The 14,067-nt window shown below is 40.4% G+C and overlaps 1 protein-coding gene across 2 annotated transcripts in view; it reads left to right on the top strand.

Annotated features, from left to right (window-relative positions):
• Window positions 1–195: 195 nt before the first annotated feature.
• The window catches only part of LOC134874816 (ectonucleotide pyrophosphatase/phosphodiesterase family member 2-like), a 37,102-nt gene continuing 23,230 nt past the window's right edge, over window positions 196–14,067 (top strand). For both annotated transcript variants that reach the window (XM_063899032.1, XM_063899031.1), the window contains exons 1-9: window positions 196–426; window positions 550–669; window positions 8,658–8,713; window positions 9,363–9,428; window positions 10,931–11,003; window positions 11,086–11,194; window positions 13,060–13,185; window positions 13,266–13,297; window positions 13,398–13,525. In XM_063899032.1, coding sequence (XP_063755102.1) covers window positions 589–669; window positions 8,658–8,713; window positions 9,363–9,428; window positions 10,931–11,003; window positions 11,086–11,194; window positions 13,060–13,185; window positions 13,266–13,297; window positions 13,398–13,525 — 671 coding nt within the window. In that variant the 5' untranslated portion in view covers window positions 196–426; window positions 550–588. The remainder of the gene's footprint in view (window positions 427–549; window positions 670–8,657; window positions 8,714–9,362; window positions 9,429–10,930; window positions 11,004–11,085; window positions 11,195–13,059; window positions 13,186–13,265; window positions 13,298–13,397; window positions 13,526–14,067) is intronic.

Below are 14,067 nucleotides of genomic sequence, written 5' to 3'. Positions count from 1 at the left end.
TGTGAGGATTCCATGACGAAAGAAATAAAACTTTGTAGTTTATCTACTTAAACTCCCCCTTGGTGTCCGCATCTACCATTGGCTTTGAGCCCCAGCATCATAATCATCCTCTGTCTCCCCAGCATGATAAAATCACGACTGATTGTGTACAAATACAGCAAACTCTGATACTCATATCTGCAAGGTCTGGGCCACAATGACGATAGCACAAGGTTTTCAAGACAAACTGGGAACCAGCATGACAGTAACTAGCTTCATCCCTCTGTGCTTGGTCTTTGAATGATCATTTTCATTGGCTTATGCATGTATGTTTTATAAAGTTTAAAATGTAAATGTTTCCTCCAAGGTGAGTGTGGTACGTCAGCACCCTACATTCGACCAGTCTACCCAACAAAGACTTTCCCAAATTTATACACCCTAGCCACAGTAAGTAACCACTGGTTATGTCATTAAACACTAGTAGCCTTGTTCAAAAGTCCAACAGCAAAGCATGTGATGCTGCTGCAAGACTGATATATAACATAAGTACTGTATGTGATCTGTTTGCAGGGTCTGTACCCAGAGTCTCATGGCATTGTGGGAAACACCATGGTTGATCCCAAGTTTAATGCCACCTTCACCCTGCGCTCCAGGGAGAAACTGAACCACCGCTGGTGGGGCGGACAGCCAGTGAGTACACTTTAGTTACCCGCTTGTGACTGGATTATAATAAGGCCGGCTAACTAAAAAAGTTCAGTCACTTCTCAACTAAGACTTGTGTCTCACAGCCTTTCTTGATTGATAGACAGACTAAAATGAAATGATCTGCTTTAAGCATACAGTTTAGCCAAGCTTAGCATAGCGCCTTGGGTGATTGGGGAAAGGATGTTATTGAACAATCCTTAAAGCGCTTAATCACTTAAAATGTACATATTGTTTCAGAATCAGTTCTGTAATTTGGAAATAATTTATGACTGAGAAGATGGGATTCACATAGCATCTCAAAACTTCTATGCTAGTAATATGCCTTTTACATAGAAGACATTTTGACTTGCCAAATCAGAAGAAGCACAGGTGTAAACTATGAAACGAATGAGGCTGAATTCCATTTAGCTGCTTTGATGTCAGGTTTATAGTATTGCACATGCTAGCTCACTGTCGCTCTCACTGTCGCAGTTGAATGAAACAGAGCCATCATAAGCGTTATTAGTAACACCTGTTTGTTTCCTACTATGAGAAGTCAAAATGTCTGGAATCCAGGCAGTCAAACAAAGTAGGCTTGTGAGGAAATTAAGGGTACGGTCGAATAGCCAGCTTAGCTTAGGAAGGTTCCTAACAGGGCAAAATGACCCGGAAGTACCCAAGTGGCTGCCATGATAAGAGCTGTTCGAATTCTCTAGTTCAGGGGTCTCCAACACGTTGCTCGTGAGCTACCAGTCGCTCGCCACCCCCTTCAAAGTAGCTTGCCAAATACTCTACATTCAAACACAAATGTTCATAATATGCCAATTTCATTTGTCACTTGCTAAACCAATTCTAATTTCCATCCAATTGAATTCACACATATCCCGCCCCCTTCTGACATGAGGTTATTATTTGCCAATCATTTAAACAAGTTATGCGACTGTCTAAATTGATTGATCGTGATACCGGCATAGTTCCTAAATTCAGTGATGTCAGCAGAGACGTTGGGTTTGTGATGATTTCACTGTGTGTGAGGAGTTTTTGACTTTACTTCCATTGAAAACTACAACAAGGGGAGTCGATATTTACAATGCTGTGAAGAACTCCTTCACGGAACAGAAGATCCCTGTTGAAAAGCTGGTGTCAGTAACCACTGACGGAGCACCAGCAATGACAGGTCGTCACTCTGGATTTATTGCCCGACGAAAGCGGACCCGGAGTTTCCGACATTTCTGGCCTACCATTGCATAATTCATCAACAGATTTTATGCACGAAGGTCATGGGATTTGATCATGTCATGAAGCCGGTTATCAAGATGATCAACTCCATCAGAGCAAAGGCTAAGCAACACAGGACCTTCAAGCAATTCCTGGAGGAATGCGCTGCGGCCTATGGAGATCTCCTGCTCCACACTGACATTGGCTGAGTAAGGGTAAGGGGAAACCGGGTATGGTTGTAACACCTATTGGGGTAGGTTGTAACAGGTAGACAAAATGCAGAAAAACAATGGAACTCCATTTGATATGCCGATTTATTGCATAAACAGGGTAGGTTTGAAAATAGATTCAACAACATATATTGTATAACATACAATCCATTTTTCACATAGAGAATGAAGATCATATTAATGTTTTAAACAAAATATAAAAAGCATAACCATAATGTGTGTGTGTGTGTGTGTGTGTGTGTGTGTGTGTGTGTGTGTGTGTGTGTGTGTGTGTGTGTGTGTGTGTGTGTGTGTGTGTGTGTGTGTGTGTATTTGAGTCTCTCGGGGAGAGAGAGAGAGCTGAAAAGTCACACACATGAAGATGAAATGAATGAACATGGACATTTTGGTAACACCAAACAAATTAAATGCATCCTTAATCTGAGTCACAATGGTGACAAATCAAATTGGGCAGACCTGGAGTGCATGCCTGGTGGGCCCAAAAGCTGCACAAGACACACTTTACCCACACCTCTTTGGGTTTGGAATTACGAAAGGTTTCCATGCAGACCACACAAACATCTTCTTCCTCCTCTGATGAGGAGTTCTCAACTTTCACCATTTTCTTGGCTGTTTTTTTTTTACCTTCCTCTGCTTTCCTTTTGCACCCCCAAGATATTCTTTCTGACATGTTTCCCTTTTCGCCGGTCCTCCTCTTCCAATCGCAGCTTAACTGGTGTATCGGTTAGAATTTTTGAGCGCCTCTTCCTCCTACCCTTGCCATTTTCCTTTCTTGGGCCTGCTTTTGGAAATGGCCGAATGATTGATGGACTGAACTGACCTTGGATTGACTCAGAGGTGCTCGACATCTCTGGAGGAGGAGCAGAGCCAGACGAAAGGTGAGCAGGTGAGGTGCCTGGCGGCAGGGAAGCCTCAGATGGGTCAGGACGATCGGTGACTTGGGAGGGCGCAAAGCCACAGTCCTGAAAAATGTTGGGATGGTAAGGCCATATGCCTGTGCACTGGAAGCCTGCCTGAATGTTTCTTTGTGTTGCGGCCGTGGGTAGGGCGTTCCTAACAATCCCTGGAATGTCATAAATTGTCATCGGTTTACCTGGATTCATCCTCATCCAGTCATCACAAGCCGCGTTGACCATCTTCTTAAATGGAGCAAACACACTACGATCAAGAGGCTGGAGCTTATGGCTGCAATGTGGTGGAAAGGTAAGAGCAATGCCCTGACCCTTGCAAAAATTGACGGCTCTCACAAAGATGGGCGAGGAGTGATTATCTAGCAGGAGCAACACCTTTTTCTCTGGACTGACCTTGGTATGTTTCACAAAGTGACAAAAAAATGATAAGAAATCCTCCTCTTGCATCCAGCCTGATTTATTTGCACTTCCAGCACTTCCTAATGGCCAGCTCTGTACAAAGTGTTCCTTAAATTTTTTCGGGGGAACACAAAGAATGGAGGAATGGAATTCACCAGAGCTTGCACAGCGTATGCAACTGAAACTAATGTGCCTCTCTCACCCGATGTCATGGCTACAACCTGCACTCGGGATGATGCCTGCACTGTTGTGACGCCTGTCTCGTCCATATTCCAAATGTCGGCACCATCAAAGTGGTTCTTCTGTATTACCTCCCCCAGGCGACTGAAGAAGGCCTCGACATTTGCTCTGTTGAAGGAGGTGGCCCTTGAAAGGCTTGTTGCCTGTGGACTCCTAATGGATAGTCTGGGGTTCCGCTTCAGAAAATTGCTGAACCAGTCAGGCCCCGCCATCAGCTTCTTGTCCCAGGTTTCAGGATGCTTTATTTGGAAAATCACTGCTAGTTGATATGCAAACTTTTTGACCTATGCAAAAGCATAACAGGAAGTCTAAGTTAGAACACACGTTTTTGCTGAATGTCTAAATTCATATGTTGGTATTTATTTAACTTTTCACTGCTTTTATGTAAATGTATTTATCATTCACAAACATTAAATTGAGTTTGCATGAAAGGTCTAATACAAATTAAGAGGTCTTGACTCTTGCCTATTCTACCATTCTCAGCTATCATGCTTACCTTGCGTGGAGTTAGCCCAAAGTATCAGCTGCCTGGTTAATATAATCTGCCAATATCTCCTCCTGCTCCCTGTTGAAGACTCTGTTCGAACTGATGTATCCTACCCGAGTAAGGTCCCGCGATCCCTGGTCTTTAAGTAGTTTGAACTTCTGCCAATATCTATGAAGGGTAACATGGCAGATACCATGCTTTCTTGCCACTGCCCTGACAGATGTTCCTTTTTTAACCTCCTCTGCTGCTCTTTTTAGTACCTTGGCATCCACTCCACGATTAGTTTTCCTCACCCATGTTCTAGGCTTTCTGTAGAATTACAGAGTGTAAAACACAAAAATATCTTCTTTGTATGTAAGGGGATGGTTGTAACACTTTCAAAAAATGTGTTACAACACTCTCATCCATTGTTTAGCTAGCTGTATTAGCATGGTGCTTTGACATTAGCAAGGGAGCGCTACACCATTCTTTACTACAGAAACTATAGTTTGACCTGATATAACATTTATCTACAACGGTAAAAGCACTAGAAAAAAAATCTAAACAAAGTTACTTTCTTACCTCAGACTTTAAATGTTTCTCCTTGCTCCTGGAGAAATGGCGCCAACGACTTGAAAATGTCTATGTGTGATCATAAGGGAAGTCTGAGGAGACTGAAACTGTCACATGGCTCATATCTGATCTCTGATAGGTGGAATTGGTGGTGTTACGACCATACCCGGTCTCCCTACTTAACGTTTTTTGTCCTTGCTGGGTGAAATCAAGATTTTCTTGGAAAAGAGGGGAGAGGACACCTTGTTATCTGATGCAGTGTGGGTCCTTGATCTTGCGTTTTTGACAGATGTAACTGAGAAAATGAATAACTTGAGCTTACAGTTGCAAGGTAAAGAGAAAGACGTCTGCAACATGATCAGTGCTGTTAACGCGTTCAGCGCAAAACTGGCCCTTTTCATCCAGCAGTTGAAGGCCCAAAGATTCCAGCATTTCCCCTCTGTCACAAAGGTTTTGGAAACACATGCAGGGGCGGCTGATGCTTTGAACACAGAGAAGTATTGTGACCTCTTGATAAAGCTTGGCCCGGAATTTGCAGACAGATTCAGAGACTTTGAGAAACTTGGGCCCTGTGTGACATTAATTGCCAACCCATTCATGAATGTAGACATAAGTGATATTTCTGGGCAGATGGCAGAACCTTTCTGTGTTGATCCTGTTGAAATGGAAATGGAACTTTTAAACCTCCAAAATGATGTCCAGTTGAAATCTCAACAGCATGCACAACATTTCTGGAGCTTGGTTGAGCCAGTCTGTGTCAAGCAGCTCTGAAGACAGCTGCTTTGTTTGGGTCTACATCAGACATGTGGACTCGAGTCACATGACTTGGACTCGAGTCAGACTCGAGTCATGATTTTAATGACTTCAGACTTGACTTGATCAAATTCGGCATGACTTACGACTCGACTTGGACTTGAATACTATTAACTCGAGACTTGACTCGGACTTTGCCTCTTTTACTTGTAATGACTTGACATGCCTCGAGTCAAAAGCTAAATTTCCTGATCATGGACATCCTTCCCTGCAATGCGAACCTGCGAAGCCCCAAAGACCGCAAAGTGAGAGAGCCGGCAGGCAAGTGCGAGCAATGCAATCATGTGGTGGATTTTGGCCTTTTTGGATTGGATCAGGGACCTAACCAGCGTGATTGGATAATCCCCGGGTTTCCCCTCATTAATATTCACGATTTCCCCGGATTTCATCTACGGAAAAGATGCAATTGTGCCACGGAAGGGAAGCCTAGTCGAGAGCTGTCCGTCTGGTCTGCGTCTCTCTCTCTGTCTCTCTCTGTCTCTCTCTCTCTGTCTCTCTCTCTCTCTCTCTCTCTCTCTCTCTCTCTCTCTCTCTCTCTCTCTCTCTCTCTCTCTCTCTCACACCCTTACATTTGGAGGCACAACCAGAGAAAAATAAATGTTCCTGATGACTGTACCCGTATTTTTCTCTCAACTGTACTGATTTCTGTTGCACAGATGTTGTAGTTCTGCACAGATGTTGAACACACTGTTGTCAAAGTTGACTTTACAAATGCTATTCATCTTAAGTTCATCAGACATCTTCTTATTTTCACACACACACACACACACACACACAATACACGAACACACTCACATACAGTACACAAATAACTAAGATTAGGGAGGTGTACTCTGTCTCTCTCTCTGTCTGTCTGTCTCTCAAGCGCCTACCCCCAGCACCTTTCATTGTGTGTAGTCATGCTGCTTAATTGTTATGCAGATTAAACATTGTTTTATTGAAATATTAGGTTTCTTTGTGATTTAAGCAAAATGTTGACCTACTGTAACTGGCATCCACTGAAGCATCAATGCCAGTTACATGCATCCACACAGTCCATGCCTCACTAGTCAAGGCGCTTTACCAACTTTAGGATGACAGTGGTGCCTTCCGTGCTCATACATTTCTAACCCACCATTCACACACAATACTTTGAAGGTCTTTGGGCACATGCGTATATACAGATATATAAAATATATGCATAGTTTAATCTGTATGTATAAAAAAATACTGAAGATTAGGTTGATATGTTGAAATTGTGTGATCGTTAGTCTGATAATGGCATTATTAAGTGAAGAGTACATGATGACTTGTTCAGGACTCGAAGAAGCTTGGGACTTGGACTTGGACTCGACTTGGCTTTGGTGTTACTTGGACTTGGACTCGACTTGCCCTTCTCTGTCTTTACTTGGGACTTGACTTGGACTTGACTGCTGAGACTTGGGACTTACTTGGGACTTGCCAAACAGTGACTTGGTCCCACCTCTGGTCTACATATCTGTGTGAATCTTCCTTTTCTGACATGAATGTCATCAAATCTAAGTTCAGAACAAGACTGACAGATGAACATTGGAAAGACTCTATAAGAGTGAACCTAAGTGAATATATTCCAGCATACAGCTCTGTTGTTGGCTCCATGCAGTGCCAGGTATCTCACTAACTAAAGGTGCTTTACTGAATATGTAGGCTAGTGAATAAATGACTGAAAGTGTGTGTGGACAAAGGAAAGTAGTTATGATTGTTTGTCATCAATAGTAGCGTATGTAATTTCAAAGGTGTGAGTTGAAAATGTGAAGAAATGCATGCACAAACAGATAAGTTCAACCTTTATATTTTTACAAAGTGTGAGAATTAGATGTCAGTGTTTTGTAAATGTTATGCAAAAAATATGTGAGCTTATCAGTGATAGCTGAAAAGAGAAAGAAAGGCATTGACATGTATACACATTGATGAGTTTAATTTGAGTTGTAATGTTCTTACACAAATAGTGAGAGTTGGATGTATGTTTCGTAAATGCTTGTGCCAAACGAAACCTCATTCGGGTGATTTCGAGACGTGTGAATAAATGTTACACATGATATAAAACACAAGTAGCTCTCCGTCATTTTTATTCTCTAAAGGTAGCTCAGAGGGAAAAATGTTGGAGACCCCTGCTCTAGATGATAGGAAAGGAGCTCTGAAACTTCCTTTATAACCTCCTTTAGCTTAGGAAACACTGGGCCCTCCTTTATGAAAGGAAAGGACAAAGTGCTGTCCCACAATGCCTTGCGGCCACAACATTTGCCCTGAAACAACATTTAGCTGTTCACGGAAACAGCCAATCGTGACGGAGAAATGCGTTTCATGAAAGTTACAGTGCTTATTAAGCAGTTTATAACTTATGCCATAACTTGCTCAAGTGCTTTATTTTGAATGTTCAACACTGTATTAATCAAAAGGAGAAATATGAGCGTTACTTTTTACCTGAAATGATCAAATAAAGTCCACATTTCAGTGTTTACTGAGCTGTGTGGGGTTTCTGAAACGTTTTAAAACATGTTAGAATTGTGATATACAAAGTGATAGATTAAGGCATAACTAGTTTATAATAAACACATCTGTATTTGTTTTAAAATATTTCCATATAATCGTTCGTATTGGGATTCATCTGGATTAATACGTGTGGACCGGAGGGTGAGGGTGACAAGCATACATTTCACTTTCCTTTTTTATTTAAATTCCAACCTAATGAAGAATATACCATCATCAGAGAGCACGCTGCAGAGTAGATGTGTTTTCAGTAGTCTGCTTTATAGAGACGGTAGTCCCCCACAGCAGACGCACATTAATAGTCTGCTGGCGCATCATGAATATGTGGATAGTGTAAGTGCAGTCGGATACTCAAAGCACCGCAGTCTCTTTTCCTAAGTCCTTTTGAATTCTCCTATCCACTATTCCTTAACCCCGTGACGTTTCACGAAAAGGTCAAGGAATAGTAGAGAGGAATAGACGATAGGGGCTGATTTTTTGACTCTTCGACCGTACCCTAAGAATAGATTTGTAGATGGGAGAATATGTCAGGTTGACAGGAAAGAGACAACATGTAAAGGATACAGCTTTAAAATGGGGTAAGCTAACAGGTTCAACATTTCCTTTCTGATTATCTCCTTCTTTCCTGTTTTACAGATTTGGATCACAGCAAAGAAACAAGGAGTGAAAGCAGCTTCTTTCTTCTGGCCATGGTACTTAAGTTAGTCCTGGAATATGTTTTAAGACCAGTGTTTGGTCAACTAAATATTCTAAAAGTTGAATTTACAAAGTATCATTTTAACTGTACAGTACTACATCATACATTTCTATTCAATCATAGCAGTTGTCTCCCTGTTCTATTGTTACCTAAATGAGTGCAAAGACAGATTTGTATCAAAAAACATTTACATATCAGTGACATAATGATCACAAGGGGCAACATCCTGAGACTGACAAAGGACCCAAACACACACGATCACAGGACAGTCCCCGCCCACTCTTAGTCACAACAGAAGCCATTGACGACTCAAAGAGCATCTTGTTGGTGCACTGAGCAAAACTGATTTAAAAAAAGAAATATTTGGAGAGAAGACAGAAAAAAACATAAAGGAATTTTATATGTTAATATAACAAAATAATTTGGCTTATTTATTGATCAGAACATGGTTGTCGAGGGACACGTCTTATTTCTAGTGTCATATTTAACACAGATCAGCTTAACTTTTTCCCATTTTTGTTTACGAAGACAGGAGGGTCTACTTTTTACAAATTAATTCAAGATCTATATACTGTAAATAATCAGTGTGTATTATTTCTTCTTTCTTCGACTCCCCACTATCATTCATCCTTTTGTGTTTGCAGGATGATTCCTCTGGAGAGAAGGATTTTGACTATCCTGAGCTGGCTGCATCTGCCTGATAATGAGAGGTACAGTACGGATCTTTATTCTTAAGGACTTCAATCATGATGTACATTTTAGGAGAATTGATTTACTTGGTTGTAAGAGGGAAGGGGTGCCTCACGTGTGAATGTATCATTTGTGCTTGAGTTTACTGCCTGAACAACTTTTTCATGGGGTATAGTAACCCTTTTCCTTTGGAAATAACTTTGACTTTCAGTGAAGTTGAAAAAATCCCTTGTTTACTTGTATACTTTGTTTAAACCTCTCAACAAACACTTAAACTTTATGTGACAACTGATAACTCCTTTTCCACAACAATTTTCAGATCTCAGCGTCCTTTACATTTGTTTTCATTAAATGTATACAAAGATGAGCATGAGATATATTGATTCAAGGCATAAAGTAGAGCAAATATTAGCGATAAAATATAATCCCCATATTTCCTGACAGACATGAATTTGGTGAATAAAATGTTATCACCGATAGGATTAGGAAAAAATGTATAAAACCACTTGTAAAAAAAGTGATTTCCTTTTACTTTTATATACATAAACTTCATGAATTCTAGATGTAGTTTAACAATTATAAAATGGATTTCCGTAACTTTTTTATTTAATATGTACAGCTCCGGAAAATTAAGAGACCACTCCAAATGTTTCTTAATTATTTATCTCTACATGTATGGCAGCCAGTCCGGTGTCTGTTGAATTCCAACACAAAGAAATGTTGTCAGTAGTTTATAGAATACAATAAAAAAAAAAAAAAACCAAACCTATAAATTATAAAACAAGAGAAAATGATTATGATGAAGTGGTCTCTTCATTTTTTCCGGGGCTGTATATCCTTTATTTAACCAGGTAAAAGTGTCATTGAGATCCAAATCTCTTTTTCAAGAGCGACCTGGCCAAGAAAGCAGCATGAACAATGTTACAACAAACACAAACAATACAGGCAGACGAATGCAACTGTGGTAAAACACAAATGAAATGGTAAAATAGCCAGTCAGTATGCAAATACAAATAAACTGTTAAAAGCATAACACTGGCACAGTTACGTCAATTCAATTACATTAAAGTTTAAATTGTCAGTGCTGATATGTGTTTTTTATTTAGTCAGGAATGCTGTGAGTCAGTGAGATATAGGTTGTTTTTAGTGCTGAGAAGATGCTGGGTCAGCGAAAGGGTCACGAGCTGAAAGTGTTTTTATAGTGTGATGAGTGGTCTCAGTTCAGTGGGAGTTCAGGGGAGATGCTCCACTGCCAGGAACAACAAACTCAGCAGAGGCTATATTGTGTTTACTCATCACGATAACCTCAGAACACCCTCAGACCTGGAAGACTTTTAAGGTAAAATCAGGACTAAATGGTCTGTATAAGGCACCTTTATAGCCAAGTAGAACTGGCTGCCAAATACTCTGTCCCTGCTGCAGTGGATGCAGGTACGAATCCGGCCTGTAGATCCATTATGCGTCATTCCCTCTATCTCCCCTTTCAAAAATAAATAGATAAATAGTGTCTGTGTCTGTTCAGGCCAGACGTTTATGCCGTGCACTCGGAGCAGCCTGATACCTTCGGACACCGCCTGGGGCCGCTCAGCAGTGAGGTGAGAGACACACAACAGTGAGGCTGATCCAAGTGTGAATATAGCTTAACTACTTTTTTCTATTTTTCAATCCTATCTATAGCTGGATAACCCTCTCAGAGAGATTGATAGCATCATTGGTCAGCTGATGAACGGTCTGAAGCAGATGAACCTGCATCGCTGCGTCAACGTCATTGTCGTAGGAGACCACGGTAAGACCACTATATAATATTACATTGGTTAAATCTGTAGAGTGTATTCAAAGTTGATTTTATAAGTAAATTAAGGACTTACAAAACCCTAAACAAAGGATACATGAATGGGCTGTTGCTCAGGGGGGAAATGAGTGTAATCATAGGGTCAGTGGTTCCGTCCAAATCCCTTGCAGTCAACATGTGTCTTTTGGCCAGGTTCTTTACCCCAAAGTGGCATGTCTACTGAATGAATGTGTATGCCAGTCACTTTGGATAAAAGAGTCAGTTTAATGATATGTAATGTCATAAACCCCCCCATACCATCCAATAACCTATTGTTGTCTCTTCCTGTATATAATTGACTGTACTTAGTTTAAACATCGTCAGTCATTTCTAAAGAGACAGTTCACTCAAACAAAAGAAAAATCCAGGGGTAGGAGAAGTATTCATATATTTTACTTTAATAAAAGTTCTCCCTCAAAAGTTACAAGTACAAGTCCTGCAATCAAAATGTTACTCAAGTAAAAGTAGAAAAGTATTAGCATCAAAATCTACTTAAAGTAGTGACAGTAAAAGTAGTATTGTGCAGATAATATATAATAATATATATATCATATACTGTATATGATATGTTTCATAATTATTGATGCATTAAAGTGTTATCAAAGCTGAAGCTAAAGGTGCAGCTAGTTTGAAGGACTTTGTATACTGCAGGGTAGGGTTTAGAAGAAGACTGCATTATTTTGATATACACAGCATTTCACTAGTATGTAGCATGTCTGTTAACCATAGATACAATTCATACTGCTCTAGGTCCCAAGGTTGGTTGGTCTTCAAAATGTCCTCATGTTTGTACTGAGGTTGTGCAGCTATCTGCAGAAGCTTTTAAATTAGATAAACTAATCTTTACATAGAGCAGTGTGACTGTGATTTGTTTCTATAAATGAATGTCTCTTATTTTGATGTCATTGGTCTGTTTGTATCATTTGTTCTTATATGTTACTTTTCTGTATGCTTCTATTGGTAATCAGAATCAGAATCCCTTTATTGGTCCCACAGAGGGGAATATTAAATTAGCTAGAGCAGCAAAAGAGCCAAAGACAGCTTTACAAAAGAAAATATGCATTTAAAAAAATATATCAAGATAAAGAAAAACAAATCATTTACAAAATACACATCCTGTAATGAGATGTGGCAGCCAGGTAAATATTGCACAGTAATTGATAATGGCGCATTTATGTTTATATATTGCACATACATTGTTATTGCATAACTAATCAGTTTTGTGTTGTATGTAAGAGGGGTCTACCGGGGGCCAAGCTGGTTGTACAGTCTGACGGCTGTGGGAAGGAAGGACCTGCGGTATCTCTCTGTGAGACACCGCAGGTGCAGCAGCCTGTCACTGAAGGAGCTGCACAGTGCGGACAGGGTGTCCTGGAGGGGCTGGGACACTGTAATCAGGGTGTCCTTCTAAAAGAGAGATTGCTTTCAGTGTCCTTCCCTGTTTTTAATATGGTTATAATAATCATACAAAAGAAATGGTATTGAACTTTGTTTCTCATGCAAAAGAGTTCAAAGAATGATTTACCAAAGAAATAGTTCCTTTGACAACTGTTCACGGTGAGGCCTGCAGATTCGAGTATGACACACTATTTTTGGAAAGCCTCAAGTTTTTAATACTTTATAGCACAAAAAAAATCCAACCTCGGGTGTATTTTCAATAGGCAGCACACCTTTCAGAGGCAGATAAACCAAAATATTGGCACAAAAATTCAAATGAATCAATATTAGCAGAAAAAATAAGCTGAAAACAGTTTATTTAACTTTAGATGAAGACAACCCTTTGATAATAACAGATCATGGCTGTGTTCCCTGCCTGTCAGGTATGGAGGAGGCTCACTGTGACCGCACAGAGTTCCTCAGCAGCTACCCGCTGAACATAGACGAGATCCAGCTGATCCCCGGCTCGGTGGGCAGAATACGACCCCGAGATCCCAAATCCTCCACTTGTAAGAAGAGGGACTCATTCTATACAACAATAAAACTAAGATGCAAACAGTCTTCATGTTGTCACTATTTTCTTCTCCAGATGACCCAAAAGTAGTGGTGGCAAACCTCACTGTAAGTATCAACTCTAACATGAACCAAATCACGTTTCAAGTGGTTTCTCAAACTGTCCACACAGAGAGGACACTCACCTTTTTTATATTTGTTATTTCAGTGTAAAATGCCGACGCAGCACTTCAAGCCGTACCTAAAGCAACATTTACCCAAGAGGCTTCACTACGCTAACAACCGCAGGATCGAGGACGTCCACCTATTGATGGAGAGGAAGTGGCACATTGCAAAGTAACCTCACTCAGTCAGTCAGTCAGTCAGTCAGTCAGTCAGTCAGTCAGTCAGTCAGTCAGTCAGTCAGTCAGTCAGTCAGTCAGTCAGTCAGTCAGTCAGTCAGTCAGTCAGTCAGTCAGTCAGTCAGTCAGTCAGTCAGTCAGTCAGTCAGTCAGTCACTCACTCACTCACTCACTCACTCACTCACTCACTTCTGCTAAATGTGACGATTAATTACCATCAAATCATCACTATTGATTCTGAGTCAGGACTGAACCAGGAATCAGGATTTATATCTCACACTGTATAAACACCATATGCATACAGTAAACCCCATCACTTCTTAAACAGGAAGAACAAAAAGAAAGAATGTGATTTACCATACTTTAGGTATTTTAGTTTACATGGTTAAACCTTCTTCCTTGGTTTATTAATTATTTTGCTGTTAAAAATAAATGTCACACAATTTAAGAGCTGATAGTTTATGTAATTTTAGGCAGAGCCCAACATCTTTATCATATTTCAAATTGAGGGTAGTGGGATATTTTTCTTGGGTAAAT

Source organism: Eleginops maclovinus, chromosome 13, assembly GCF_036324505.1.
Source record: "Eleginops maclovinus isolate JMC-PN-2008 ecotype Puerto Natales chromosome 13, JC_Emac_rtc_rv5, whole genome shotgun sequence".
Taxonomy (NCBI): Eukaryota; Metazoa; Chordata; class Actinopteri; order Perciformes; family Eleginopidae; genus Eleginops; species Eleginops maclovinus.
This window is presented reverse-complemented; position numbering and strand designations above follow the sequence as displayed.